The sequence below is a fragment of the Chanos chanos genome, chromosome 8, assembly GCF_902362185.1.
Source record: "Chanos chanos chromosome 8, fChaCha1.1, whole genome shotgun sequence".
Classification (NCBI taxonomy): domain Eukaryota; kingdom Metazoa; phylum Chordata; class Actinopteri; order Gonorynchiformes; family Chanidae; genus Chanos; species Chanos chanos.
Genome location: NC_044502.1, coordinates 13,032,870 through 13,059,757, shown reverse-complemented (window position 1 = coordinate 13,059,757; position 26,888 = coordinate 13,032,870). Strand labels below are relative to the sequence as shown.

At 41.7% G+C, this 26,888-nt stretch overlaps 1 protein-coding gene across 1 annotated transcript; it reads right to left on the bottom strand.

The window, feature by feature from the left end:
• Positions 1-5,857: 5,857 nt before the first annotated feature.
• On the bottom strand, positions 5,858-25,465 carry senp7b (SUMO specific peptidase 7b). Its single transcript, XM_030782866.1, has 23 exons — positions 25,433-25,465; positions 24,958-25,062; positions 24,588-24,703; positions 23,332-23,631; positions 23,046-23,134; positions 22,768-22,779; positions 21,853-21,959; positions 21,269-21,611; positions 17,842-18,023; positions 16,782-16,925; positions 15,587-15,620; positions 13,714-13,923; positions 12,080-12,357; positions 11,031-11,161; positions 10,689-10,805; positions 10,420-10,538; positions 9,900-9,990; positions 8,489-8,619; positions 7,577-7,638; positions 7,095-7,138; positions 6,621-6,689; positions 6,239-6,389; positions 5,858-6,034 (listed from the first exon to the last, which is right to left on the bottom strand). Exons 1-23 carry the CDS (start codon positions 25,445-25,447, stop codon positions 5,888-5,890), a joined length of 2,997 nt encoding a protein of 998 aa, XP_030638726.1. The 5' UTR covers positions 25,448-25,465; the 3' UTR covers positions 5,858-5,887.
• Between the last annotated feature and the right edge of the window lie 1,423 nt (positions 25,466-26,888).

The window sequence follows — 26,888 nt, the reverse complement described above, 5'->3', positions numbered from 1 at the left end:
GCACTAATCCTATTTGTTAAGCCTCCTGAAGCAGCTAGTCCAGAAGTCAGTGATACCTATTGCAAGTCCACCTGGACTAAGTGTCTGGATATGCCAACAACCAGATTCTGATAATGGATGATCGATGCTGCGAGGCATTGAATTCTCTTGTCCTTGTAGCTCAGTAAGGAACACCTCGGCGTTTCCCATCTAGTCTGAGTGCATTTAAATCCATCACTAATGCATGCAAATGATATGATTGAAGGTAAGGTACAATTGCGGAGATCATTAACTAAAACTACACCTGCTCAGGTATTTTATCCTGATTTACACCTATGTATATGCACACACTCATCTTTTCTTCAGTACATCAATTTTTCTTCAGGTTTCAGTGCACTTTCTATCTTTTATTTGATCACACCATGGCCTTTGAAGAGGGTTGCACTTTTTCAAGTCAAACATGGTGGATTAAGGGTCGGGAAAGACAGGGGTGCCATGTTGCACCTGCTCCAGAACAATGTCGGGATATGAGCCTTGTTCATATGTAACTGATCACGTTTGGCCAGAGTCTTATAATCCATATTATGGAGAGTTTCATTTTTTGAGGTCTGTAACAGATGACTTCTCTAAGATATCTTACTTTATGTCACTCAAATTTCAGCACTCAGTATCTCTTACTGGGAAACTCAGTATGCTTGTATGTAACTTGCTAGGATAACACACTCCAAAATATACAGTATGGGTGTTCAGTATCACATTACTAAACCGAAGCAAGTGTGAGTAATGTGATCATTTGAGAAGATGAAGCTTCCCCAGAGCCTAGTCTGTGTGGTCTGTATTGGTTTCAGCCTGTAGGTACGACTCCATATGGAAGTTCATCCCAGACAGTTGCGTGCCACAGTAGGAAGGATTACCGAGCCACGTTGGTAAACCATCTTCCTCAATCACCGGGTTCATTCCAGTTGACTGCATCCCACTACTATAGGGTCTGGCAGATGGATCCATGAGAGGGTTTGTTCTGTTAACCTATGCGCCTGCTCAGAGCTTGATTTGATTGGATGAGAGTAATGTATGTTTATACAGTAGTGGTGTTATGGTAAGGAACTGGGCTAGTAACTAGAAGATTGTGGGTTCAAAGACAGAGTATGATAGCCCAGTGTTGATGGGTCCTCGAGGAAGACACTTCATCCTGCAGGTGTTTCAGAGGTGAGAGACCTGATATAGACATTAATAACAGAGTTGCTCTGGAAAAAGAGTGTCAGCTAAATTAACATTAATTTGAACTGTTTGGCCAGATGTAATGACCTGTAATTCAGTTACATAGCATCAATCCACCCTACTAGATATTTAACCAGGTAAATCTACCCATTGATTTTATGACATAAGAGGGAATTTGTAATAGGGTTCATCCTAGATACCTGAATGCTGCAAAAATGAAGAGATTTGATTGGTTAAACAGTTTCTGTTTTGTATGGTTGGGGTGTATATGAGTGTGTTGATTTAAGGTGTCTGTGTAAATAATAGATTTAGTCTAATTATCTGGGCATCCTTTCCTTCATGGGAGAGGGTGTGTTAAGGGTTCATCCTTGATACTAATGAAAGGCATTTAACTGGTTAAACTATATGTCCACACTTGATTCCCTGGTTTGCGAGTGTGCTCGTGTTGACACTACCAGGTATCTGTCTGTTTTTTTTTTTTTTTTTGCGTGACTCCCTAACAGGGATTGAAAGGGGATATTCGTCTATCCCGGCGCATCAGGTCTGTGGGTGGCAGGTGGTCTGTACTTTGACCCGGCTGACTTTGGCTGAAATCCCCTTCACTTGACGGGAAAGGGGATCTGTCAAGGGATGGGGGAGCTCTGTGTTTATGCGACAGGTCAAATCCTGGCATCTGCCAAATCTGTCGCACTTCTCTTTCTGTCGTTTCACTCACTCCATCTTTTCATGCTTTCACTCATTCTTCACTTATGTTTGTGGGGCTCACTCTTACTGAGGTAGCCTCAATCTGATAACTTTTTTTTTGCAATAAAGGTCACCTGGTCAGGTAGAAGAACATGCAACCAAGATACAGCAATACATTTTTCCCTTAAAATTTGAAGTCTTAATATGCCAAGATGTTTTTTAAAAAAAGGTGGAGAGAATATTGTTTCCAGAATATTCATATGTGACATTCCCAATTCTTTGAAGACTTTTCTAGAACCTGATGTTTTGTGCGTTCTATGAAGCATGAGAAAATTATAAGTAAAAGATAAACATGAGATATGTATGGGTTCTTTCTCTTAAACATACACAGTCATCAAACAGCACCAACTGACAAATTATTTTCATAAAAGTACAGTTGGCACTGAGAGCTTTCTTTGTCTCGATAAAGACACCGACCAGCTCCTGTTATCATTATTACTAATTAAGATTAATTAACAAAAACTGTTATATAACACTTGATAATAAAATAATTTCCTGTATGCTTGGCCTTTTTAAGGCAGAGTTGTGTAAGCTTTTAATCATTCTAGCGTTGTGTGCTTCACCTTGTGGTAAGGATGTTGTTCGGAATCAATGGGATAAGGTTAAGGTTAGAATGAATGCTTAAGTCAGTCATGGGCCTTAGTCCAGTTACCACACAATGGCCTTCAAATCACCACACCAAGTAACAGATTACTGTGTCTACAGTACACTGTATACTAATAAACAATCCCATGGTTTTAGTTTAGCCTTACGGTTGAGACAGACAGCTTACCTGACAGCCAAACAACAACAGTTTGTTACATACACTGATCAGTCTTCCAGACCAATGACGTTCGCTTACCAGAAAACAGCCTGCAATTCAGAAGAATGGCTGACGTGATAAAGTGTAGTTAACAGAGGACATTAGACATCATTTATTGGATAAGGTGGTCAACAGATGGGTAGTCCTGTTGTTTTAGTTTAGGCTTTCATCCAGAAACTCAGATAAAGCAGCACTGCCTTTGTCTTAAAGCACTAATCACCATTTAACTTCCAAGGCCAATTCCATTCAGCTAAATTGTGCATTTCTTTTTGTTAAAAGATTCAATGTAAAAGCTAATTAGAGTTACAAGTCAGCTCAGTCCAATTCATGTTTACAATATGAAGCAAATCATAAAGCCAGTCTGAAAAGAGACAGCACTCGCTACAGTATTTGGAGCAAGGCCAAGAATAATTCTCAGTGGAAAAGTGAGTGATGGTTATAGGAAAACAGGAGGATGATCAGATCCCATCTTTGTCAGAAGAGATAATTAGGCCTTAATCTTGCCGTCTAGCCCAGATTAGTCCATCCATAGGCCAATCCATGGCCATATAGCACAAAGTTACCTCACCTCCACCAGTCAAAGACACCCAAGCTAGACTACCCCCAGTGTCAGCAGTGATTAGAGGAAAGCCTAACAAAGCACCCAAATCCCACTGCAATCCTAGCACTATGCTCTTTGCCCCCCAATACTCTCTCTCTCTCTGCTCTCTGCAGGGGAGACCACACAGGACAAATTACAGTCTCTGCCGCAAGGGTGGCTGTGCAGATCCTCCTCAATAGTATAGACAGAGTTTGATAAAAAATCCAGTCTTCAGATGCCAACACTTTCTTGTATGAATTCAGTCTACAGTGACATGCCCAAATCCACTACTCAGGTAACTATCTGGACTTTGGTAAAGAGTTACTGCAAAACTAGAATATGTAGTTCAATGGGTCCTCAAAAAAAAGCATATGAGAAGCACTAGCATTAAGTGTTCTGGTTCCTTTCCTGTTCATTCTCTGTAAAAGCAGGTAGTACAGCAGAATCACATGTAAAGAACTCTTTTCCCTTATCTTAATTTTTTGTTTTTACTTCGTAGACAACGTTACTGGGAATGTTTTGGACGCAGACATTTTTTCAGTGATACTGAGCGTCTCAATCTTCAGAGTTACCAGACGGTGCCAAACATAGACAAGTTTTCTCCGACGTCCTTGTTTGTTCTCAATCGCTGATTGAACTTCCGGCGCTTTCTATGACCTTTGTGACACTGCTCATTGAGAGAGACTGAAGGCATTCTTATACAGGTAATGAGTTTTAATCCCTTAAAGCCACTAGAGGAATCCCTAAATATCCTCTGGGATTAATCCCACAGTCAACACATTTACATTAAAGCATGAGAGTCGAGTAGACGGCAGACAGTCCCATTCTAAATCCTGTCCACGTCCACATAGGCTCCCATACGCTCCAGGCCCACACAACATCGTCCTTGTTTACACAGTATAATCATTCCCAGCTGCCTGCCCACATGCTCACATTCTCTATTGAAAAAATAAGATTACTAGTTTTCAAATTAACCAATAAAATCACTTGAAACTTGTAAGGATTTGTGCGTTTTCCTCAAGTCACGAGTCTTGGATCTGCTCTACTCAAATACTGTTATTAATATGAAAAAATAAATAAATAAAAAAATAATAATAATAATAAAAGACACACACGTAAAAGGTAAAAATGGAGAATTTTTATTTGGAATGTTGTTGGGTCTGTCGTTGGTGGCTAAGTTGTGATTTTGGACTGAAATGGACCGTAAGCAGCAGCATAAAGACAACGGATTGTTTCTTTACATGTAAAAAATGAATATCGCTCGTTCTGGGGTTTTTTTTCCTCCTCATTGAACATTTTGGATAACAAATTGGAAGTTCACTTTTCTAAATGAAGCACTGATCATTCTGTAGCCTCTGCTTTCTAAGCGAATCTCCAAAGCTTCCCTCTGGTGTCTGTGATCAAATTCTCCCAAAACACAAACATTTCATTGGAAATTCTTACAAAAACAGAACAAATGCGACCGACACAAAGACACTCAAGAACAACCAACACAAACACAACCTCAGAGAGTCCGGAGTAGTATGCGCGTGGGGTTAGCACCCCACAAAGCTTTTGAGGTAGGGGTCTCTTTCAGTCAAGAGAGGAGGGTTTGGGGTGGGATTTTGGGTGGTTACGACTTAAAGCGCAAAATTACAGACACACTCTCAATAGATTAGACTACTCCCTGTCCACACAGCTAGCTACACATTCCTAAGTCACATTAAAGACACCATGCTAATGAAGTCAACAAGTGAAAAACATTTTGTTCTGGTCACGACTGTGGTATACAGAACACAGTTTGAATGTTCAAGGATGAGAGATCTTGGATTTGAACACAAAATGCAAGACCTACTTGGGACCCAGCCAACACACATAAACAGCAGAAGAGAGCTGTTTTGTTTTAATAATCACAAATGGTCATTTTGTAAGCTTACTCAGTCGTCACTGGAAAACGGGCTTGTTTTTCATATGAAGCAAACAGCTACATTTTGTGAAGCCAATAATTATTATAGCAAAAAAAAAAAAAAGGAAAAAAAGTCCATCACATTCTTGTTTGTACTAATGCCACTATTGTTTGCAGCTGAAAGCAATCCAGAGCACATTCAGTTAGTTACATCTGACCAGCAAATAGTTTTACTAGAATGAAAAGTGAATGAATGTGGAGAATATACTCATTGCTATATTAAGGTAGTATATCAAAGGCAAACATCATTTTTGACAGAGGCTCCAGAGAGATTTTCTTCACTGTAAAATTTAAGAACAATGGTAAGTAAAAATACACCCATACATCAGCTGTACACATCAGTCTCAATTAAATCAGCAACTACAAAATACAAACCTTTATTCAAGTAAACATACACTTTCGTGTATTCACAGTTTTGCAAAACAATATACATCACCTTAAAAGTAATATTTTGGGAACAAAAAATAAATTAAAAGCTTGTTATTAATATCAGATTTATTCATTTTCATGAAAAACAAGGCCATTGCTTTTTTCTTCTTTTTTTTAATAGCAGTTTGTTGGTGAGCAGCTCGATTGCCATGGTAAGCAACTTGACAGTGCATGCTGCGTTGCTATGGTGTTACCTACCGCTGGTCTCAGCTCCACCCTCCTGGATTGTGTACAGCTGTAAGACCAGCTTCCTAATCTCTTCCCGTTTCCGTCTGACTTGTTGTCGTGGAAACCAGTGTTCCAGCCGAATGGGGAGGTCGAAGTGCACCACTGGGTTCTGAGGATGTAGGATCAGAATGATGAACTGATGCAATAGCAATACTTGAATGACTGAATGATTGCAGTCCACTGTTTTTTGTTTGTTTGTTTTTATTTATTCATTTATGTATTTTTCCCTGCTATTCCAGAGTAGGTAGAACTGCAAGTGGCTATAGTGTGTACATTTTTGTAACTGTGAGTACATGTGTTTGTGTGTGTTTACCTGTAGAAAGCTCTCCACATATTGCAGTAGGTATAGACCACAGTCACTGCTGTTGTCCTGAAGTGGAACACGGCATAGGCTTCCCTTTATACTGTCTGTGGTGAAGTGGCGGGGAGTCGATTTTCGAACCTCCCACTCGACCTGCAGGTATCTACAAAGTAACGGTGGAGTTGACATATTTCTCCACATACATGCACGAGTCTACAAACACACAGATACATGCATGTAAACACATCCAAGACTAAGTCTTATACACATACAAAATTAAAAGATTCTCTCTCAATCTCTTTCTTTATGTCTCTCTCTCTCTCTCTCTCTCTCTCACACACACACACACAGAAACCGGATACACACAATTACAATAAGGAAAGAAGATACTCACTCCCGTAACAGCTTGTACATACGCTCATGGTAGGACAGCTTCAAAGAGTCCATGACAAGAATACAGGGTCTGGTGGGTGGGTGGGTGGGTGGGGGGAGAAAGATGGAGAGAGAGAGAAAGGATAGAAAAGAAACTGTAAACAAATCAGCACTCATCCCCTTGTCCCAATATGACAGCCTGGATAGGGCTGCTTTGAGTTCAGATTTTAAACTGGATTTACTAAATGCCTCAAGAGAAGAAAAGCTTTGCGAGAGAGGATATCCACCATGTGTGCAGAACGACCATCAATTTCACTGAAAAGTTTTATATACAAAACATTGTTGAAGTATTTGTTCTTTAAGAGTAGCCCTTAGTGTCTCATTTGTCTTGGGACAAACCATGCCTTGATACACTTTGATGTCTCTGCCAGTCACTTGAAGATGAAACTGATTTGCAGTAGTGCTGAATTATTGGGTGACTGTGACACATACTCACCTTCTGCACACTGTCTGTCTTTGGCAACCCTGCAGAGTGCAGTCCTGACAACCAATCAAGAAAGAGAAAACGTTTAGAATCAATCTTAAGATTATGCTTCCAGTCTTCTCTTCACTGTTCCAGTCTTTTCATGCCTTATACACACACTGGATCTATGGCCAGCGGGCTCTTTTGGAATACTAAAATTACTTCTGAACTATAAAAAAAAAGTTACAAAAATCAACTTTGACTTGTGGCTTTCAGAACCCACAAATGATTTACACAGTTACAGAGCTAATAACAGTTCAAGACCCATTTCAAATTTTAATATCGCTAATGGAAAGAAATGCCATGTAGTTGTATCCACTTAGCAAACTCCATAATCAACAGATCACGATTTTTCCAATTTTCTTGACAGTCATTTCACACATAAGCATGCAATAAAATGAAGGTGTGTGTGTGTGTGTGTGTGTGTGTAGGTGGAGGAGTGTGTTTGTGTTTACCGGAGGACTGTATGACCCCAGGGCATGGTGTCTGACCTTTGACCTAGATCCATCAGCACTCCCTGTGAGTCAAAGGGACGGAAATCACTTTAAGTTTTGTGTAGTGGACACATTACACGCCGTCCTTAGACAACACATCATATTCTAATTCAGATTACACTACATTACATTATCAACCAGGCCTGTAAATATTTCAGCAGAGACACACTCTGCACATTTATGCAGTTAATCTGAAATAATTTGCCCTTTAGTTTGTGCCAAGACTATTTCTGAGACAGACATAATTAAAAACAATGAGCAAATAATTTAAAATAAGTTCTATATTAATTTTTAATTAAATCCATACATAATTGCTTTGAAATTTATACAAAGTTTACTAAGCCTATTATGCATCATAGATATTTGTATCTACAAACAATAACAAATATCTGAGGTACGCAACAGGATTTCCCAATTACTAACTGGCTAGTCTCTGGCCTCTCTTTCATTTGTCTCCACAGTAAAAAGCATCTTGCCAGAAACAAACTTTGGAGCTATGTAGATGTTGCTGTAACAACATGCATTGTTGTGGAGCAAACTTATTTCATTGTTAAAATTCCCCCGCCAAAAAAACCCCCAAAAAAAACGCATTAGCTGTTGGCTAAGTTACATGGAACATCCACGTCGCTCAAAAGAATATTTTGACACCGTCAAGCTTAGCTAATACCTCTTCCTCAGCGAGGAGCCCTGAAATGACTTGAGGTATTTGCAACTCTGCGGGAGCCATGAAAACCCCGGTATATGCGAGAGACGCTCGAACAAAAAAGTAATTACTGAGCAATCGCACGTGTAACTGTCAGTCCAGCACACCTGCTTCCTGTTCCCCTGCAAAGACTTTTCTGGCAGGATCCTGTGGCCCTGCAGCTTCCATACCTTGGCACTTAGCCTGGGGCTGGAGTTTTCTCTTGACCCCAGTATCCTCCACCGAGAGCGGGTTTCTTAACTCAACGGTCTGAGGCTGCTCCAGGCCGGGAAAACAGATGACCACCAGGTACCAATGAGCCCTTTGGGGAGGAAGGAAAGAGGAAGAGGAGGAGGAGAAAGAGAGAGAGAGAGAGCAAAAGAGAATGACCAGAAGTCAGGTTGTGGATACGCGGTCACGTACATACACACACACACACACACACACACACACACTCCAAATATGCCACATATAAAATAGAACCTGAGGGGTAAAGTACATAAACAGTAACGACACGTTATTTATGATCTTGTTCGTATACACGCTGTCTGACTGCCAAAGGCATACATTTTTTTTAGTATACAGCTGGCAAGTCAATCTAGACCGGGTAATGTTTAGTACCATAGACCTGGAGAATACAGACTGTTCTGGAAAACTAACGTTCATGAGGCCCAGGAGCAGCTGGGTTGTGTTCTCGGTGTGTGTCCTGGAGTGGCCTCATTTATTTTTATAAGAACACAAAGCTCCGTGTCACACTTAACACTCGAGATCCAATGTACTTTTCCCTGTTACATTCAGTCTCTCCGTGCGTAGATTTCTGGAATACTGGAACACTATTAACGTTTCTCACTCTTTGCTGGCTTGTAAGGAATGCCCTTTTAAGGGAGTGCTGTTTGCATGTGTGTCAGCAATAAACTGACAACAGGTACAGCCAATAACACACTGGGGCGGAGGACTAAAATAAAACTATCCGGCCTCCTATTATTGCAGACAGCTTGTGATTGCAACCCCATCAAGAACAAGTGTACTACACACTTAAAGGCCTAATGTATTATTCAACCCAGATTAGATTTTAAAACTCCCTACGTGAACTTATTCACAAGGGTTAATCACACATTCAGGTCAGTGCTCTACGTCCACAACAATGCAACAGTAGTGAAAAAACAACCCATCCTGTCACGTGATGAGTGCAAACAAATGTGTGTCCCTTCGGCATTCTTGCTGCTGCCCAGAAACGAAAAACATACCACCAACTGGGAGGACGCAACATATCACGCAGGTACAAAACTCAACAGTGAACCTGCATCAACCTTGCGGTCCAGACTCCCATGAGCTTTAATTCTAGTCTTCTCATCCCTCATTTTCTCAGTGAGGAAAAACTGGAATACGACGAAAGGAGTTGCAGTTTCCAAAGGGAGAATAAATCTTGCTTTCTTAATTGGGTGCAGAATTCTCACATGTAGGTATTCGTTCTGTTTTACAGAGCAAACGGAAACCGCAACCGCTGTTTCTTATTCAAGTTCCTGCATGGTTCTGAGTGTGGGTCTGTGTGTGTGTGTGTGTGTGTGTGTACTTATGTTTGGAGAGGTCTTGTTTACTCACTCTTGATTAACAGGCACAAATACATAGTCCTTGCTGAAGATGTCCACATGACGGGTCCACGTTCTCACTCTCAGGTGACGTCTGTACTGAGCTCTGAAGAAAAGGAGACGCAGACAGACAGAATGACAGTCAGACAGACAGACACACACACTCACCTCTGCACTAAAAAAGAACACGATGGCCAAGATCATGACCATGCAACCGCAAATTAGTTCCACTTTGCATGGAAAGACTCCACTGCATACCATGCATGAACCTACGCTCCATTTAAAGTACTGTCATTTTTGGCCAAAGATCTAGACCGTTAACAACAGGTAATGGCAACCAAATTTTAAAAAAAATATACACACATACACACACGCACATATATAGTCGAGACAGTCATTTCGAAATACTCCAGACAACAAATTAGGTCTGTCTAACAGGTGGAGTGCGTGACCCCGCTCATCAGACGTGAGACCCTATCGTACAGCATGTGACATTAAGCCTCCATAAGCAGAGAAAAGAGCCTCTTACGAGCCCTCAGCGCCGGACGCCTCCTCGCTGTTGTCCTTGCGCGTAAGTTGCTTATAGAAGAAGCTGCTGAAGACATGGGATCTCTCCGCAATCTTCCTGTCTGCTTTTTCCAAGAGCAGATATCTGAGGAGAAAGCGAACACTCTACTTAGAACTTGCGGTTGGACTTTCCAGGAAAAAATGTGAGCTGATTTGAAGGAGGCAGGTTTCGTTTAGGTGTCCCGACACGCGGACACTGGGACCAGTCATTCCGACGGTGGACCACAGAACTCACTTGAGGTAGAAGTCAATGATGACATCGTTAAGGAATTCGCCGCTGTTGAGACACTCGAGGTCTTCTGTCGTCACAGTGATGCCACCTTTGGCGGGGGGTGGAGGGAACTGTATCAACCTGCCGCCCCCCCCAGAAGAAAAAAAAAACACTGTTAATAAATTCTTATTCATTCCCTGCAATTTTATATTAATCTGGTAACCATTTCAATAAATCCTTTTTTTTTTTTTTTTTTAAAAATAGAATTCTACCTCTAATATTCATACTAAACTCAATTTTTAATCTCTAGGTAGAATGTTCCAGAGGCAGCTCTCAACATTGACAGAAAATTTATCTGCTGTTTACCTGCGTGGCAAACTCTGCTGTTTGCAGAGACTCTGGGCAGAACCAGACCTGCTGGGTTTGGACCTGGTGCCGAAGCCTCCAGCTGCATTTTTACTCTGAGCTCCTCTGGCACTGAATCTGGCTGGGCTACCCTGTTTGGGATCAGATTTGGACCAGAACCATCAGGTATTTGACCTAAATCACACCATCCCACACTGACTGTACCACTTTTTTTCTTTTCTTTTTTTTCTGTCGCAGGGTCTTTGACCACATGCCAAAGGTTATGAGACACGGAATGAGAAAGCGCATTAAAACTGTTGGTTTCGAGCGTGGAAAGGAAAAAAGCAGTCAAACACGAAGCCGAACAAATAGACAGGAGCATATAAATATAAAGAAGATTCTGATTCAGGAGATGAAGATAATGAAGAGGCAGTAGGAGGAAGAACAGTGTGTCGCCTGTCTGCCTAGTCTTAAAAAGTCTGACGAAGCGGCCTACTTTAGCTCAAGCCAGCTGGCCCCAAAATACACCACGACGGTGAACCCTCTGAAACACACACACACACTGTGCACACACACATCCACGCACAAACTTCCATCCAACATGCACACATCTGCCCATGCTCTCCTATCCACCACACACAAATTACCCCCACACACAGAGCAAATTACCCCATCACCAACCCCCACCCCCCCCACACGCACCCACCCTCACCACCCCAAATCATCTGCAGTAAAACTCTGGCATCTCTAAAGCTCCTGCAGAGGGTATCACTTACACTGAGTGGAAAGAGTGGAGACCAAGAGAGCCCTATATCAAAACTGCACCAGGGAGTCACACTTCATCAGAGAACTGTGTTAATACCCCATCACTCTTCCAGTGCACACACACACAGACACACACACAGCCCCCCCTTTCTACTACAGCGATTCCATATTCTTTCTGCTTGAGCCAGTGCCCTGACCTCTCCGAAAGGAACAGATTCCTGTAAAGAGACTGGGAGAGACAGATGGATAGAGAGAGAGAGAGAGAGAGAGAGGGATATGGTTTTTTGCCCCGATTTGAGTCTTACCTCTGTCGGAACAAGGCCTGAGTGGTTCGGCCTGGCTTCAGCGTGTGGCCGGAGGTTACTGGTGGTTTTGGAGGGTTCCTGACCCAGGAGAGAGAGCAAATGGGCACTGCGGCCATGGCGACGGATTAGATTTAGACCCTCTGCCCATGAGAGGGGGCTTTCCAGGCCCGAGTTTCCAGTACAGAGGCCTATGAGGTCCATTAGAGACACCAGGCGAGCGGCCTGCGAGTCCTCTAAACGTTCGGTTAGGACCAGGAGTAGGAAGGGACAAGCCTGACCTAAATACACACAGAAGATATGAGAGTAAGCTCAGGCAGCTATATATTTACACTGAGGTTTTTTTCTTTCAATCTTGTGGGTTTTATTTTTAGAGTTCGGTCTTCTGAGTCGGGAAGTCTGTGTATAAACACTGAGAGAATGGCCAAAATGAAGGCAACCCTGTTCTTTTTCTCTGCCTCGATCGAGCCAAAAAGTCTGCATCAGATGGTTCTTCTTTCCATTGCCCTTCACAGCGTGACTGAAGCTCTAATTCAATTAATCCTCAACTGGATCGAGGAGCGATCCACAGACTCATCGTCTTTTCCCAGCAATCTAACATAATGCCTGTTGTCAGTCCCTTTCAATAACATTCAGCTGTCGGAGTGAGGGGGAATTAAAAAAAAAAAAAAAAAACGGCATCCCTGTTCATTTCTTACGGCCTACTGATACTGTCAGCCTATAACACTACACTAAAGACAAAGACAGAGAGAGAGAGAGAGAGAGAGAGAGCAAGCAGGATATGTTCAATAAAAAGATTGAATATTACACTGAGCATTATGATAAAACATTTCCAGAATCATTAAAATCAATAATGATTGACCGACTCTTTTCTGCCTTTGATCGTAAACCATTTGATTGTAAATCAGTTTTCTGTCCAGAAAGCGAATGGAATCCTTTGACAATATGAAAGTCTTATGGGTAAAAGGATCACAGCACCACATTGAAAAGAGCAGCCGAATCCAAGTGGAGAGGCCTATGATGTCAGAGTTTCAATTGGTCACTTAAGGCACACAATGGCGTTGGAAAATAAAGCAAAAACAAGGATGGTGATATCATAGAGGAAGTCCTGGAACCTCAGTAACTTAATATTTTGGCCCCCGTTAAAGTGGTTGCTTTACAGAAAATCCAAATGTCTTAATCTTCAAATCTCTTTTACATACTGTACTCTAACCGCTGGACTTAGAGTTAAAGATTTAGCGCTAGACTGGAGTTCCTGCGGGCTACAGGGTAGCCAAAGTCTGGCTGTTTTTTGCTCTAACATGAAAAATGGAGGCTGTTTTTACATGGGAAATATGTTTGTGCAATCTTTAGCCCATCGCAGACCACCGTGGTTGACTGCTATAAAGTCCAGGCCTGGATTTGGAAAACCCTGCACGAAAACCAATATGTCAGCACGACAATAGCCCTCAGACCTGCTCTTGGAGGCTCAGAGTCCTGTTGGATTTCACATTAACCAAACGCTGTGGTCTCTGACTGGCCATGGAAGAGTGGGCACAGCTGTACACACCAATAAAAACCAGTCAGACAACAGCACTGGATTGGAGAAGACCGACACCAGAGGTCGAAATTCAGACCATCTCTAGCTGTGCTCTCACCTGGATGGTTTACGGTGCAGATCTGTGAGAGTTCTGTCTGTAGTAGCTTGGCCTGAGATTCAGACACGCTGAGGAAAAGGAGGGAAGGTAGAGGCTCATCACAGGCACTTAACAGAGCGCCGGCCTTGGCCAGGCCTCCGTCCCAAATACCATACCAATGGAGCTGAGAGGGCACTATCGTAACGGGCACTTCCGTCGCACTCCGTTCATCTGGGCAGAGAGAGAGAGAGAGAGAGCGAGAGAGAGAGAGAGAGAGAGAGAGGAGAGAGAGAAGAGAGAAAGTGAGATATAGAAAGTAGAGCGAGAGAGATCTGGCTGTGACCTCTCTGGTTCTAAATCAGGATCTTACTTAAGTTCTCCATGATATGTATAGCGCACTTGTTATCTTTTTAATCCTTCCATGACAGCTCAACATTGCTATAGGCCGTCGTATGCCAAACCATCTAGAGTGCTGTCCATTCGCATTTTGGTACATAGCAGAAAAGAAAACTAGTGGGCATTATCATTACTGTAATCCACTGGACAGTATCTGCGCTGTAGTGTTGCTCTCTTGCACATTAGTTCACATGGCGTACAATCGCTTTTGACTGATTCAACGATTTATTGGTTTCAGTCAATGCAATAATAAGACAAAGCTCAAAAAAGTGATTCACAAGCTTGAGAAGTATGTGTTCTTGTGTGAATTTGAGAATAGTACTCTAAGACATTTAACTCGGTGCGTAAGCCATGCGGTCTGTCGCTGGGAAGCTAGCCTGCTGATGTAATCCCTGTTCACATTGTCTTGTTAAACACTGAGAACAACTGCACTTTATTTTCAATTAAGTGACTGTGAATAGAACAATGGCTGTCAGAGGTTAGAAATAGCTGAGCGGCCAGTCATTGCCCTCCTAAGCGCATTTCTCACACACACACACACACACACACACACAGCAGAGCTGATATCAAACACATCCAGTCAGGCGGAGGTGTAGGAGGCACGCAGAACAAATGTGCTCCACCTCCGTCTTGCGCTGTAAATAGAGTCTTAAGCTGAGCTGCTTAGCTGTGCGCTGGAGAGATGGAGAGAGGGTGGAACAGGGGACTAACGCTCATTCACTCAGGGTCACAGACAGTTGAAAAGAGTCATCGCCGAGGAGACAGAGGGGCCACGGATCTGAGGACTCAGCAGGACCCTTCACAGCTCTAACCCAATCGAGGCTGAGCGTGATAAACCAAGATGCAGTCCCACTCCAAAACAGCAGGGGGCGAAAAAAAAACTCACAGGCTTGGAGTCGGATTGATATTACGTCAATGAAAATTTGACTGGGGAATAATAAAGTTGGGGGATTAGTATTGGACCAAACATTCACTGTGAAAACAGAGGGGTTCACTTTGGTGCACTGATTGCTTGGTGGACTTAGCAGTTTGAATCTGTATCTTGGTTTACATCAACGTAATGGAAGTATTTTCAAACGATGTGATTTTTAAAGCACATTAATACTATATTACATACACCGGCCTTGTAAAGAAAAGGCCTTTTACAATTCACAAGGCCCCGCAAAACTAGTTAAAGATGAAGGTCGGCCAGGCCACGTTAAGACTGAGCACATGCAGCAGCCTTGATTATTTAATGTACGAAGACGTTGTATGTGGGGGTCAGTGGGGCAGAGCGGCGCCCAGATGATTCCCCTGAGGAAAATGTTTTCATGGTGGAGGCGGTAAAAATGAAACACGGTGACTTCACTTCCAAAATCCCACTGAGCACTGTAACAGAATGAGTGCCCTCGTTCTCCCTCTCTCTCCCTTCCTCCCATCCAACCTCCATCTCTCTCTCTCTCTCTCTCTCTCTCTCTCGCTCTCTTTTCTCTGGACAACATTTCTGAGAAAAACATACCTTTCAATGGTATGGAGATGCCTTCATCTGTGATCTATAAAAGAACAATGAAAAAGAACAGAGAAATTTATATTAGAAAACAAAACCGAAAAAAAAAAACAACTCAACTATAAGACACAATTACGGCACGTAAATAGCACAGGGCGACAGTAAATAAAAGTTCCTGATTACAGGGTCGTTCTGCTAGAACGTACAGATTTTACTGGTATGAAAACCCGTCTGGCATTACCTCAGACAAAATGAGGAGAGGCTCCAAAAACACAGTCGCAAAACGCCGAAAAGTTCGACTTTCGCTCATAAGGATTTCATAAATTCATCCCGATGTCTGAAATGTTGATAAACATCATGTCCTCGCAGATGCGCTTGCACAGACACAAATGCGGGAATCTCCCGCCGAGATGCTGCCAGAGCGGGACAATAAACAACCGTGACACACTAACCTACTAACCACATGTTCTCCTCTATTTCTCATTAAATTCGGCCTGATTTAATACAGACAACTTTCATTTGTGCTACACTATTTCTTAATTGCTCATTAAAGAAGAATACAAAAAAAAAAAAAAAAAGTTCCCTGACATCTTGTTCTTGCTTTTTAAACTTTTACGAGACTCATATTTATGTTCTATTGTGGAACGCCGGGGGGATTCCCTGCCAGTTCAAGGTCACAAAGCATTGATGTTATTGCTATGATAGGCAAAGAGCACGTCCACTCCTCACACTCTGAAAGTGTTTGGGATTAGCTGTTTAAATGTTCTGGCAATCCACAATCAAAGGGAGAGAAATGTTTTGTTTTTTCTTTCTTCCTCCTGCTCTCTCTTTTAACAACCATTGCTTCTATCACATCTGTAGACTGATATGTGTGAGTTTAGCTTTGGGGTTTTATATTGAGAGTGGCCAATTAAATCCTGGAAAAACACATGTCCTTCATTAACAGACACAGAAACAAGAGAACGCGCGCCAACGAACGAAAAGAAATGGGGTGGGGGGGATTTGGAACGGAGCATGGAAACAAAAGTAAGTCAGGGCAGAGGTCTCCAAAAAAAAACAGGTTTGCTGCTTCAGAAAACTGGTTCAATGCGTCCTCCAGTCATATAGGACACAATTTAAGCTCTATCGCATCTTGCAATCTGATTGGAAACACACACATGCGCACACACACACACACACACACACACACACGTCTGCACAGACTTACCACAATGGTTCCATTGGCCCGTGCTTTTATCTGGCCTACGTGCAGCTCAGAGAACAACAGTTCCATTATGGAGGGCGGCATGTATGCGTTGTCTGATCTTCTCTCTCCAGCTCTGGAGTCTTGACTTTCCTCCTCAAGGTCCCCCTGCTTGAATGCATGGAGAGGTCATGTCATTCGGCCTCAGCATATTAGTCACAGTGTGACCTGAGAACATGAAAATCTTTGACCTTGAATGCACATTTCAGTGCTTACATTGGACGCCAGGGAAAGAGGGTTAAGGTTAGGGTTAGGGTAGCTCACAAAAAAGTTCACAGTGCATCTCCTAAAAAAAAAATCTCCATTTAAAAAATATGAGACTTGTTGAAATAAGCAATACGTTTCATTGAATCAAATCTAAACTGAATTTAATTTGACATGATTCGCCTAAATTGAATCGTCATTCGCTAAAATACACCCCTGTGAAAAGCACTATGCTGTTGGCGAGCTGAAATACATTAATACGTCTTGGCATTTCAAAAATTTCTCACCACAAGTAGAAATGAGGCTCTGCTCAGACAATGGCTGTGAGGTAACTAATGATTATAAAACACTGAAAAGGAATCAGACTCTACCTTTACACTGTGAGTGCAAATACACCTCCACCTAAGCTGCACTGTACGTGTGCGTGTGCGTGTGTGTGTGTGTGTGTGTGTGTGCGTGTGTGTGAGGCCAACTTGCCTCTCATTTTACTCAAAACCACCTGACGCCTAAAGCAGGCTATGGCAAAGTACTGCTGAGTCATGATTACTAAGTTGATTAAATCACCTGTCCATCGCTTACCTTTTAATCCCTATAAAATGTCTTGTCTTATTCAGCTTAAGCGGTGGAAATGTAAGCTAAGAGAGCAGCTATTTTAACGGTCCAGCTATAACTTTTTCAGCTCCATTCCAGAACATTCCGCTATTGTGACGCGGACATAGGCGTAGAGTCTCAAGTACTCATGGAGATTCTTCAGTGTTCCAACACAGACTCTTGTTCATCCGAGGAAACTGATCAGAACAGAGCTTAAAAGTCATGTCACCTGCCGACCTTCTATCCAGGTCAGAGCCTGCCCTACCTGTGCGGCCTCAGAGTCCATCTGTCCATCTGTCTCCAGCTGTTTCTGTGCTTTGCTTCTCTCAGGATCCTGTTGAGTGCTTGGACGGGCAGGTGTACTGACACTGCCTCTTCCCTCATCCATCTCATCATCACTGGACAGCACAACTGAAAGTCAGAGGAAATTTATGTTGAATTTACATGTATGTGCTATTAACACTCTGGTCAGTAGAGGGTGAATTTAAACTGTTTTTTTAAAAAAAAAAAAAAAAAAGTATTCTCTGCTATTGTGATACACTGCCAATCTGGAAATTCGAGACTGAGATTTTTGACCCAATATTGATTCACTTTCACATCACACCATGCATATGTGTTTGTATGTCAAATTCAAAATTTATTTGTCACACACATAGATATACACAGTACAACGTGCAGCGAAATGCTTGCTCTGACTGTCCGAATGTCCGCGTGTGTGTGTATGTGTGTGTGTGTGTGTGTGTGTGTGTGCATGTGCGTGTGTGTGTTTTCAAATGCTAACATGTAATCATACTGTCCAAAAATATAAAGTAGTTCTGACCACTGATTCACAATATTAAAACTGTTACGTGAGCATACTGGGTGCTGCTGGTATAACCATCTCGGTAACCAATGAAATCAAAGTGACGCAGGTGCACTGTGTTAATTATTGAAACATCGTCACGCTGAATGCCCATTGGTGAGAGACTTGCATGCAATGGCAGGTGCCTCCTTACTGCCACGCCCAGTTTAGGACAGACACGCTTGTGCCAGTGGGTGGTTCTGGGTAAGGTTGCTACTCTAATGCGCTTTCAGGGGAATTCAGGGACACAGATAATCTTGATTTTCTCTCCCTCTCTCTCTCTCTCTCTCTGTCTCTCGTGTCCATGAGGACAACTTTAAGGAGGATATTCCTTTCGTCCTGGACTAATGGCCTGTGCTGTCACTTTCAAGCCAAAATAGCTCTCTTACAATTCAACATACACCATGGACCTCAGGCAAAAACCTTTTTGTCATTTTTATCTTAACTTTCTCACGCTGTTTATTATGAGGTGGTCTTGTACGAGTTTGTCACCGAATTCACCAAATGCTCAAAATTTCACGAAACTGTTGTAAACAACCTAGGTAAGCAAAATGAATGTCTCCTTTTCTGTAAATAAACAGGTTCTTGAGAACTGTGAAATAGCATAACTGATATCCCAAAAATGACCATATGAAGCAAAACTCGTCCCATTTTTTGCAGAAGTGTCATTCAAAAAAGGCATCCAAGAATAAAAAGAAGAACTTTATTAGTTTGGAAAGCCCCCCTGGTCTCAAAGATCAGAAAAAGAAGACATGTTATTTTTTAACAACGTGAATAGTGGAATTAATGGAACCTGTTAAAGCCAAGGAACGGGGAAAAAAAAAGACCAGTGCTGTCACTTGAGGTCTGTACTGTCACTGGACTGAAGAAGAAATGGTTTGATGTGAAACTGGACAAAAAAAAAAAAAAAAAGAAAAGTACACACACGCACACACACACACACACACAAAAAAATCAAGATGGCCCATGACTGGAACAGGAGGACTCAAGGCAGGGGGGAGTCTCCGTTACAGAGACGGAACACAGGTCAGGATAGATTATGTTACACTGTCAGCTTGAGTTGTTGGTCTTGTAGGAATGTACAATAGTCTAAATAGTTCATTTAAAGTTAATAATGCCGTCATAATAATAATATTTAAAACATGTCAAAAATCGAAGACTGGAGTAAAACAGTCAAATATCACGGTCAAATAGGATAAACTTAACATGATTATCTACCTGTTCCAATAAATATGTACAAAATGAAAATTCTCTCAAAGTAACAAATACATAAAATCCATTAGCAAAAAACACAACTACTTTTTTTTTTTAACTTTGTAAAACAGCATATTAATTGTGCATGACTCATAGAGCCGGTCTGAAACACTCGTAAAATTTCATTTGTACCTAAGAGAAAATTCTAGATACAAGAAAATTGGTGAATGCGGTTCATTGTCCTAAATTGTTCATACAAGCCATTTAAGACCAAATCTGTTCGTTAGAGCGGTTCTTGCACGAGGCCCAAGGAGGATGGCCTAAATCTTACTGAACACTGTCCAATCATTTCACCCTCTTCAGTAAAGGCTTTTCTCTAATCTCTGCACTTACGTTACAACAAAGTTTCACGTCCCACAAACTATTACGAGGTGCTTATATGACTAATGGTCTAGTAAAGAAGAGAAAGTTAGCTATCTGGCTGCTGAAGAGGCACCAGTGAGCTGCTGTCCGAGCTCAAGGGGGGAGCCTGGTAGACAATTACTCAGTCCCAGATCCAACAGACACTGGTCTAATGGGCTTTAATGGGAGATTTGGCACAGACGGGAATCAGTGTTGGGTGGGTCATCTTAATTCACCATTATCCCACGCGCTTTGTCGTCAGACCAGGGGCCATACGCAGGCAGATGCCGAAACGGGCAAAGCCATTGAAAAACGTAAAACATAAAACTCCCGGCCAATTTGTTTTTTTTTTTTTAATGTTACTGGAACAAGTCTACGCAATTTAAAAGCCATAAATGACCTACGCAAAATAAGAGAGAGAGAGAGAGAAAAAAAAAAACAGCATCAACTACTGTTGGGGCGTTATAAATATCTTAACTGTTCTGAGACTAGAAAAAAACAAGAAAAAAAAGAAAATACCCACACACTATCAGGTCCTAAAATTCCAAATGTGGGCCTCTTTTGTCATCGCCCCATCACTCACTAAGTAAAAGTACCCTATGCACTTTTTGTCCTGTCCAACAGACTTCAACTGGGCCAGCAGGCCACTTTACAGTTAGCACCCAGACGCCAGTCAGGCTTTGAAACTGGAGTTCACAGTGGATACCCAGATGCCAAAGTAAGGCTTTAGAGTCGGTACTGACCCATCAGCGAACAGAGTCATGGGATTCTGTGTTCCAGTGTGAACGGCTCCAAGTTTCCAGCGCCAACCATTAAACCCAGCCAAAGGCCCTGCACCAGAGCACCGTTACTTCTCCACCAAAAAAAAAAACAAAACGAAGCAGTTACGTAATGAGTGGTTCCCTACTGCAAAAATACACACTTTATGTTGTTTATTATTGCGTTTATGAGAGAACCAGGCGCTAAATTTGACATTTTGGGTGAGGCTGTAGTCATGCTTATTTAGCAAATGTTTCACTCCATATATCTGTTTAAGAACTTAAGGTTCTGTTGCATACAAATGGAAAAATGTGTGAGACTGGAGAGAGACAGAGAGAGAGAGAAAGAGTGAGAGAAAAAGAGAGAGAGATACAGAAAAAGAGACAGAGACAGAGACAGAGAGAGAGAGAGAGAGAGAGAGAGAGAGAGAGAGAGAGAGAAATAAAGAGCGAGCACATACTAGGTTCAGAGGAGCTTGGCCTGGGCCTTTTGTTTGCACTGCAGAGGCCCCGGGATCTCAGAGACCTCATCCTTTCGATGTCCCTGCAGTCAGAGGCACTGGGGCTTCGGAGTGCCTTCGTCCCAAGAGCTTCACCCTCTTTGCTTTTTTCTTTGGGGGCTGACGCTGAGGCTTGAGAGTCGTTTTTCACGGCTCCAGAGGGTGCAGCCTGCGGGTTTTCGGCCAGACTTTTCTGTTTCTTGCGTGGCACGTCCCCCTCCGCGCTCCGTTCGGACGGGTCATCCTCGCTATCTCTGAGTTTTTCGTCGCGGCCTTCCGCGTTTCTCCCGTTCCCAAATGTTCTCTATTCGCAGAACAAACAGGAGTGGATCAAAACAATACTAGACAACTCTTCCTTAGGACAGACTTTATTCAAGGCTTTATCTAAGACATCACTATATTTAAAAAGAAGTTAAGTTCAACAGGCAGCCACTACCCATGCAGACTGGAGAGTTCTGAAAGATCTGTAACATGTATTCACATGATAGGCCAAATGTCTTACAAGGAGAGCATGTCACTGTTCAGTGTAACCAGTGATGTCTTACCTGTACAATAGACCCAGGCTTCAAGGAACTCCTCTCTGGACAATGGTGCTGTCTAGTCTTGTTCTTCTCCATTAGACAAGGCCCATGCATCTCCATGCAATCAGAATCTAAAGAACAATAGAAGTTGTCCACAAAAAAAGGGTATAGTTTATTAACCCTATATATTCCTTTCTTTCTGGAAGTCCTCTTAGAGTTTGACCTTTCACCCAATTTTGAAGTGACTTTACCCATAAAACAGGCTAAATTTGGTTTAAAGCCCTAGAAACGTTATTCAAGTATCCTGAGGCACTGACACAGAGAGGGAGAGAGAGAAAGAGAGAGAGAGAGAGAGAGAAAGTTAAGAAAGAAATGGAACAGCAGGGCATTTTTAACAGGTTCATAAAGTTAAGCATTTGTTTATTTATCTCAAAAAATTGGGCCAGGAAAATGGTGGTGGTTTTCCAACACAATGCAGAACATGGCTAGGGAGGATCACACATGGAAGCAGCTGCTGAGTGTAAAACGCAGCGCTTTGGGCGAAAGGCGTATGGCACAGGAGAGAGAGAGAGAGAGAGAGAGAGAGAGAGAGAGAGAGAGTGAGAGAGAGAGAGAGAGAGAGTGAGAGAAGTTTAAGAGGAAAAACTAGTCATTACAGCACAGAGGAAAAAGTTTCAGCCCCAAGTAGGGCAGACTTTTCCTTCATTAGCTCTCAGATAATCTAGATCAGGCATTCAGGCCAATGTTTATTTCACTTTGCTTTAACTGCTAGTTCACTCTGACTATTAACTTCACTTGGGAATAGACAATGCCTCTTTAGTGCCTCCAAAGTATTATTAGTAACAAATGTGCAACTTGCATTTTGTTACAGATACATTTTAACAGGGCACAAGAAAACATGGAAGAAAGATAACAGCAACAAACATCAGCTACTCACACTTTCCTCTTGACCTAGAGAACTCACAGGGACACATTTACAGATTTTACAAATTTTTAAATTATTTGCACACTCAAAACCAATAATGTAACCGTTGACTGTCGCGTTATCAATACATTGTCCAGTCAATTATGCTGTTACTGTTTTTCCACAAGTTAAAACACATGAAAAAGTTTTCGATAAATCAGGTTTTCTTCGTCATCCTTAGTCGGGCGTGAATCCGCTGCAAAAATCTACACAGCTGAATCTGACCTCTATCTGGAGGTCAGTTTGAACCCACCTTGACTGCTTTTCATAGAGGGAGGGGCACAACTGTCCTCTTCCGCCTCAGCCTGGCAGAGGGTATCTGATGCTCTTTTGGGCCTCCATCTGAGAGACAAATTCATATCAATCACAAGACCATGTGTTCCACCTCTTGACCTTAGCACTGAGAATATCGATACCTCACAAAGGCCAATGAGAGGTTAACCTCTCGCAGATCTAATTATCTTTTTCAAACGGAAGGAATGTTCACGTTCATTTTCTCCAGGCATTAATGTCTTCGTTTATGGACCTTTCAGTCCTACCTGTTCTGTGTGTTGGAGAATCTTGTCTCTGAAGAGGGAGCTTGACTGTTGTGAACTTGCTGGTTCTTGCTTGGAGTCCTGTTTAATTTTGGTGAACTTTGGGCGAGCCATGTTCTCGGACTGAGCGATTTGTCGTCACGTGATCCTCTACCTCTACGCTGGTCCTCTGTGACCCTGAGCCCGTCTGCTGTGGCCGGCGCGTGCTTGGCTGAAGTCCGGCTTCCCTTTGAGATGTCAAGGTTCCCATTAGTCCCAGAGCTCTGCCCTCTATCTGTCCTCACTGAGTTTGTCAGGACCAACCTATGCAAGAGAGGCATTACAAACATATAGCATCAACAATAGAGGACCCACCAAATACTTTCAAGCGTGTTCCGTGATAAGAACATGCCAATAATCGTCGGCACATATCTTCCTGAAAACATATTAGTGTCACGTTCCATGTCAGAGGGTTTACAGTGCCACAAAGTGGACAGTGATACAAATATGATACAAATGAACAGCATCATAACAAGGAGTCATTTGAGCTCATATTAATGTACTAATCTGACATGATGCTGCACTAATCTTTGGAAATCACTTGGGCATTTAAGGTGACAAAATTCAAATATGATGCTTTGCTACTGCTGTGAGAAACTGCAAAGTATGTAACACTAACCACCATGACCTGTATGAGTCAAGGATTCAGTGATCTCCTGAATAGACTACACTGAAGCTAAAATGTGTACCAATTTTGTACCAATGATTATAAAGAAGAAAAAAAAAACAAAAGCTTGCAGCTCTGCTTGGCCTTACCATGATCAGAGGTAACATTAAAGCACATTTAAGTCATTATCTTGTCTACTCCGAGCAAATGAACGAACGTCTCATGGAACAATCCTATCGTGATTTACAATATGAAAAGTACTGGAAGTGCACCATCTGCTGGCTGTTGTGAAATACTGCACCTTAACAGCACTAGAACATGGTTGGCCAGATCTATCTGAAACATCAGTCAGATACTAATCAAGGTCTCTTTTCATTGCCAGATGGATTATGAAGGCAATCAGTCTGCTAAATGGTTATGGAATTACTAAGAGTAAACTGTAAGTGAACAAGTATCAAACACTAAAACACACTAGCACCCCCACTGATGCACTTAAGTGTTCACATAGGTACCAGAGCATAGATGTAGGCAATTTTTTTCAGGAACCACATCTAAAATTGTCTCTTTAAAAGGCCCTGAACGTAACTGAATTTCCCACAGACCCAACACTTACGATTCTCCTTCAGCTTTTGTATCAGATTTCTGTCCCTGACTCGATAGTGCTTTTCCATTCAGAGAACTGGAGTCTTTGGAGTTTTTCCTGCTGAAACTGCCTTGGTTCCACTGTGCCTGTGTGGTGGAAAATTTTCATTTTAAAAATATTCCTGAAATGATCTTAAAGTACTTTAAGACAGATATAGAGCAGGCAAAATGTGAGGCATTGTTTAGTTTCAGTACATTCTCATAGAATGCTACGTCAATATACCTAACATTCCTTTCACAGAGACTAAGCAAAGCAACAATAACAAGAGATACTGAGTAAAGGTCACATTTAGTCGTGTGTTGTACTTTTGATTGACACCTCAGCCAAAATGACCTTATACCTTATAGGAACTGCTATTCTGAAGGCACAAGAGAGGTGACAGCATTTCAGCACTGGTGTGATCTGATGACTGTTTCTTCTTAGGGATTTTAAATGGACTACCCATCTGAAAATGAAATGACGAAATAATGAAACCGCATGCTGACATACAGTCAATAATTCTCAAGAAGTACTACAATCTTCATGATACAGTGGGTTTTTAACACAGAAAAGCACTACACATATCAAAAAGAAATACTGATTTAAGTGGAAATGTCACCGTCACAGATCCATCCTCTACAATAAAGAAACAGAGGTATTCTTATGTATTTCCTCAAAATCAATAATCCAGCAATTAGCATTTGTGTTTGGCATTCTTTTGCTTTGTAGTATCCTCATACACTCAGTGTATACTTCACAAGATATCGGGGGAGACTGACACCAAAGGTACGTCACGTCGGATTTTAATTGGTCTTAAACGATATAGAGCCATTTACCATTGACGTGTCCATGTGGAGCTTTATTGTCAAACATTGAGCTGTGATTTCAGTGTGCCTCTCTTGACATACAAAAGAGTTCTCGTAGATGAACCTGGTATTAGTTCTGTAACGAAGAAAGTATCATCAAGTAAGTCATTTAAACATATTCTAATGAACCATTTCATTAGCATGTCGCAAAATATGTACCACTGAACTGTCACACTGTACTCTTAAATTTGATAATAGATAAATATAAATTATCTCTACAACCTGCCAACTTCGAGTAGTTCATTATTACCGTAGCTTTAGCTATGGTTTAACAAGCTCAGGTTTGGGTAACCACACATCTCGACAACTCTTGTGGCCTCACCGTTAAGAATAACGAAGAATGAATATGATGAACAGAATATTGCACTTTGAGCTGACAAGATTTACTAATATGATACAGAATATATCGCTTCGATATACAGCCCATAAACAATCTGTTTCAGTACTTACTGATTCGGATGAGGTTATTTCCTGTTTACTTTGACTTCTTCGTCACTGAATTCACATCATAATAGGTATCGTACAATTTCTCGTGTGTGCCGCCTGCCGGGGTGGAGGGAAACCTATTTTCTTTACGTCTTTGAGTTCGCTTGTAGCCTATAACTTCATCGCTCTCGTGAAAACTGTGAAAATTATTAGTCATGTCAGTAAAGCAAAAACTGATCTGAAGTCATTGCACACCATCATCTACTCCTTTCTTGGCAACTAATTTCAAAGACTGACTTTTAATTGTGGTCCGACCAACACAGTGTGTGTGTGTCAGACTTTGCGACCTGCGCCTCGAGTCGCACTAATGTGTCACACACAGTGACTTTACTTGGGACTCGTCCTCAAAAGACTTTAGACTCGACGCGGACTCGAGATTTGGGGGTCGTGAACAATCTTTTTTTGATTAATTTTTATTATTATTTTATTTATGTATTTATTTTTTGGCGCATTAACAGTAAGGAACTGTCTGCCCCCCCCCCCCCCCCTTTTTTTTCTTATTATCGTGCATAACTTTATACATACACGCCAGTGTTGCCAGGGAAGTTGCTAAAGGCAGGTTGATTTGTTGCTAAAAGTTACTAAACGATGACGTTGTGATGTTGGGACATCGTTGAGAATACGCAATGACATTACTCACATTGCCTGGCCATCTCGGCGAAGAATATCATTTGAAATTTGTTAGTTTAGATTTGTTTGTTTGTTATCTCATGTTATTTGTAAAAGAAATATAAACACAACGCATTTATGATACATTTTATTTTAAACACAACACTTTGAATTATTGAACAATTACACACCACTGAACAATTACATTTTCTTTATTTTCTTGTTACTAAAACTAAACATTCTGAACAATGAGCAGTGCTAGTTAGTTAACATGCTACCTAACTGATGAGCAATTGTATGTACAAGCTAATAACAAGGTATGTCGTATATG

Bases quoted from the DNA above. Each gene is read 5' to 3' on its own strand.
- senp7b (XM_030782866.1), bottom strand. The intron at 9,991-10,419 runs GCTCGTAAGAGG...TTTTCTTCAGAG, and splicing joins GGAGGCGTCCGGCGCTGAGG to CTCAGTACAGACGTCACCTG. The intron at 6,390-6,620 runs GTGAGTATCTTC...GTTACTTTGTAG, and splicing joins ATGTACAAGCTGTTACGGGA to ATACCTGCAGGTCGAGTGGG.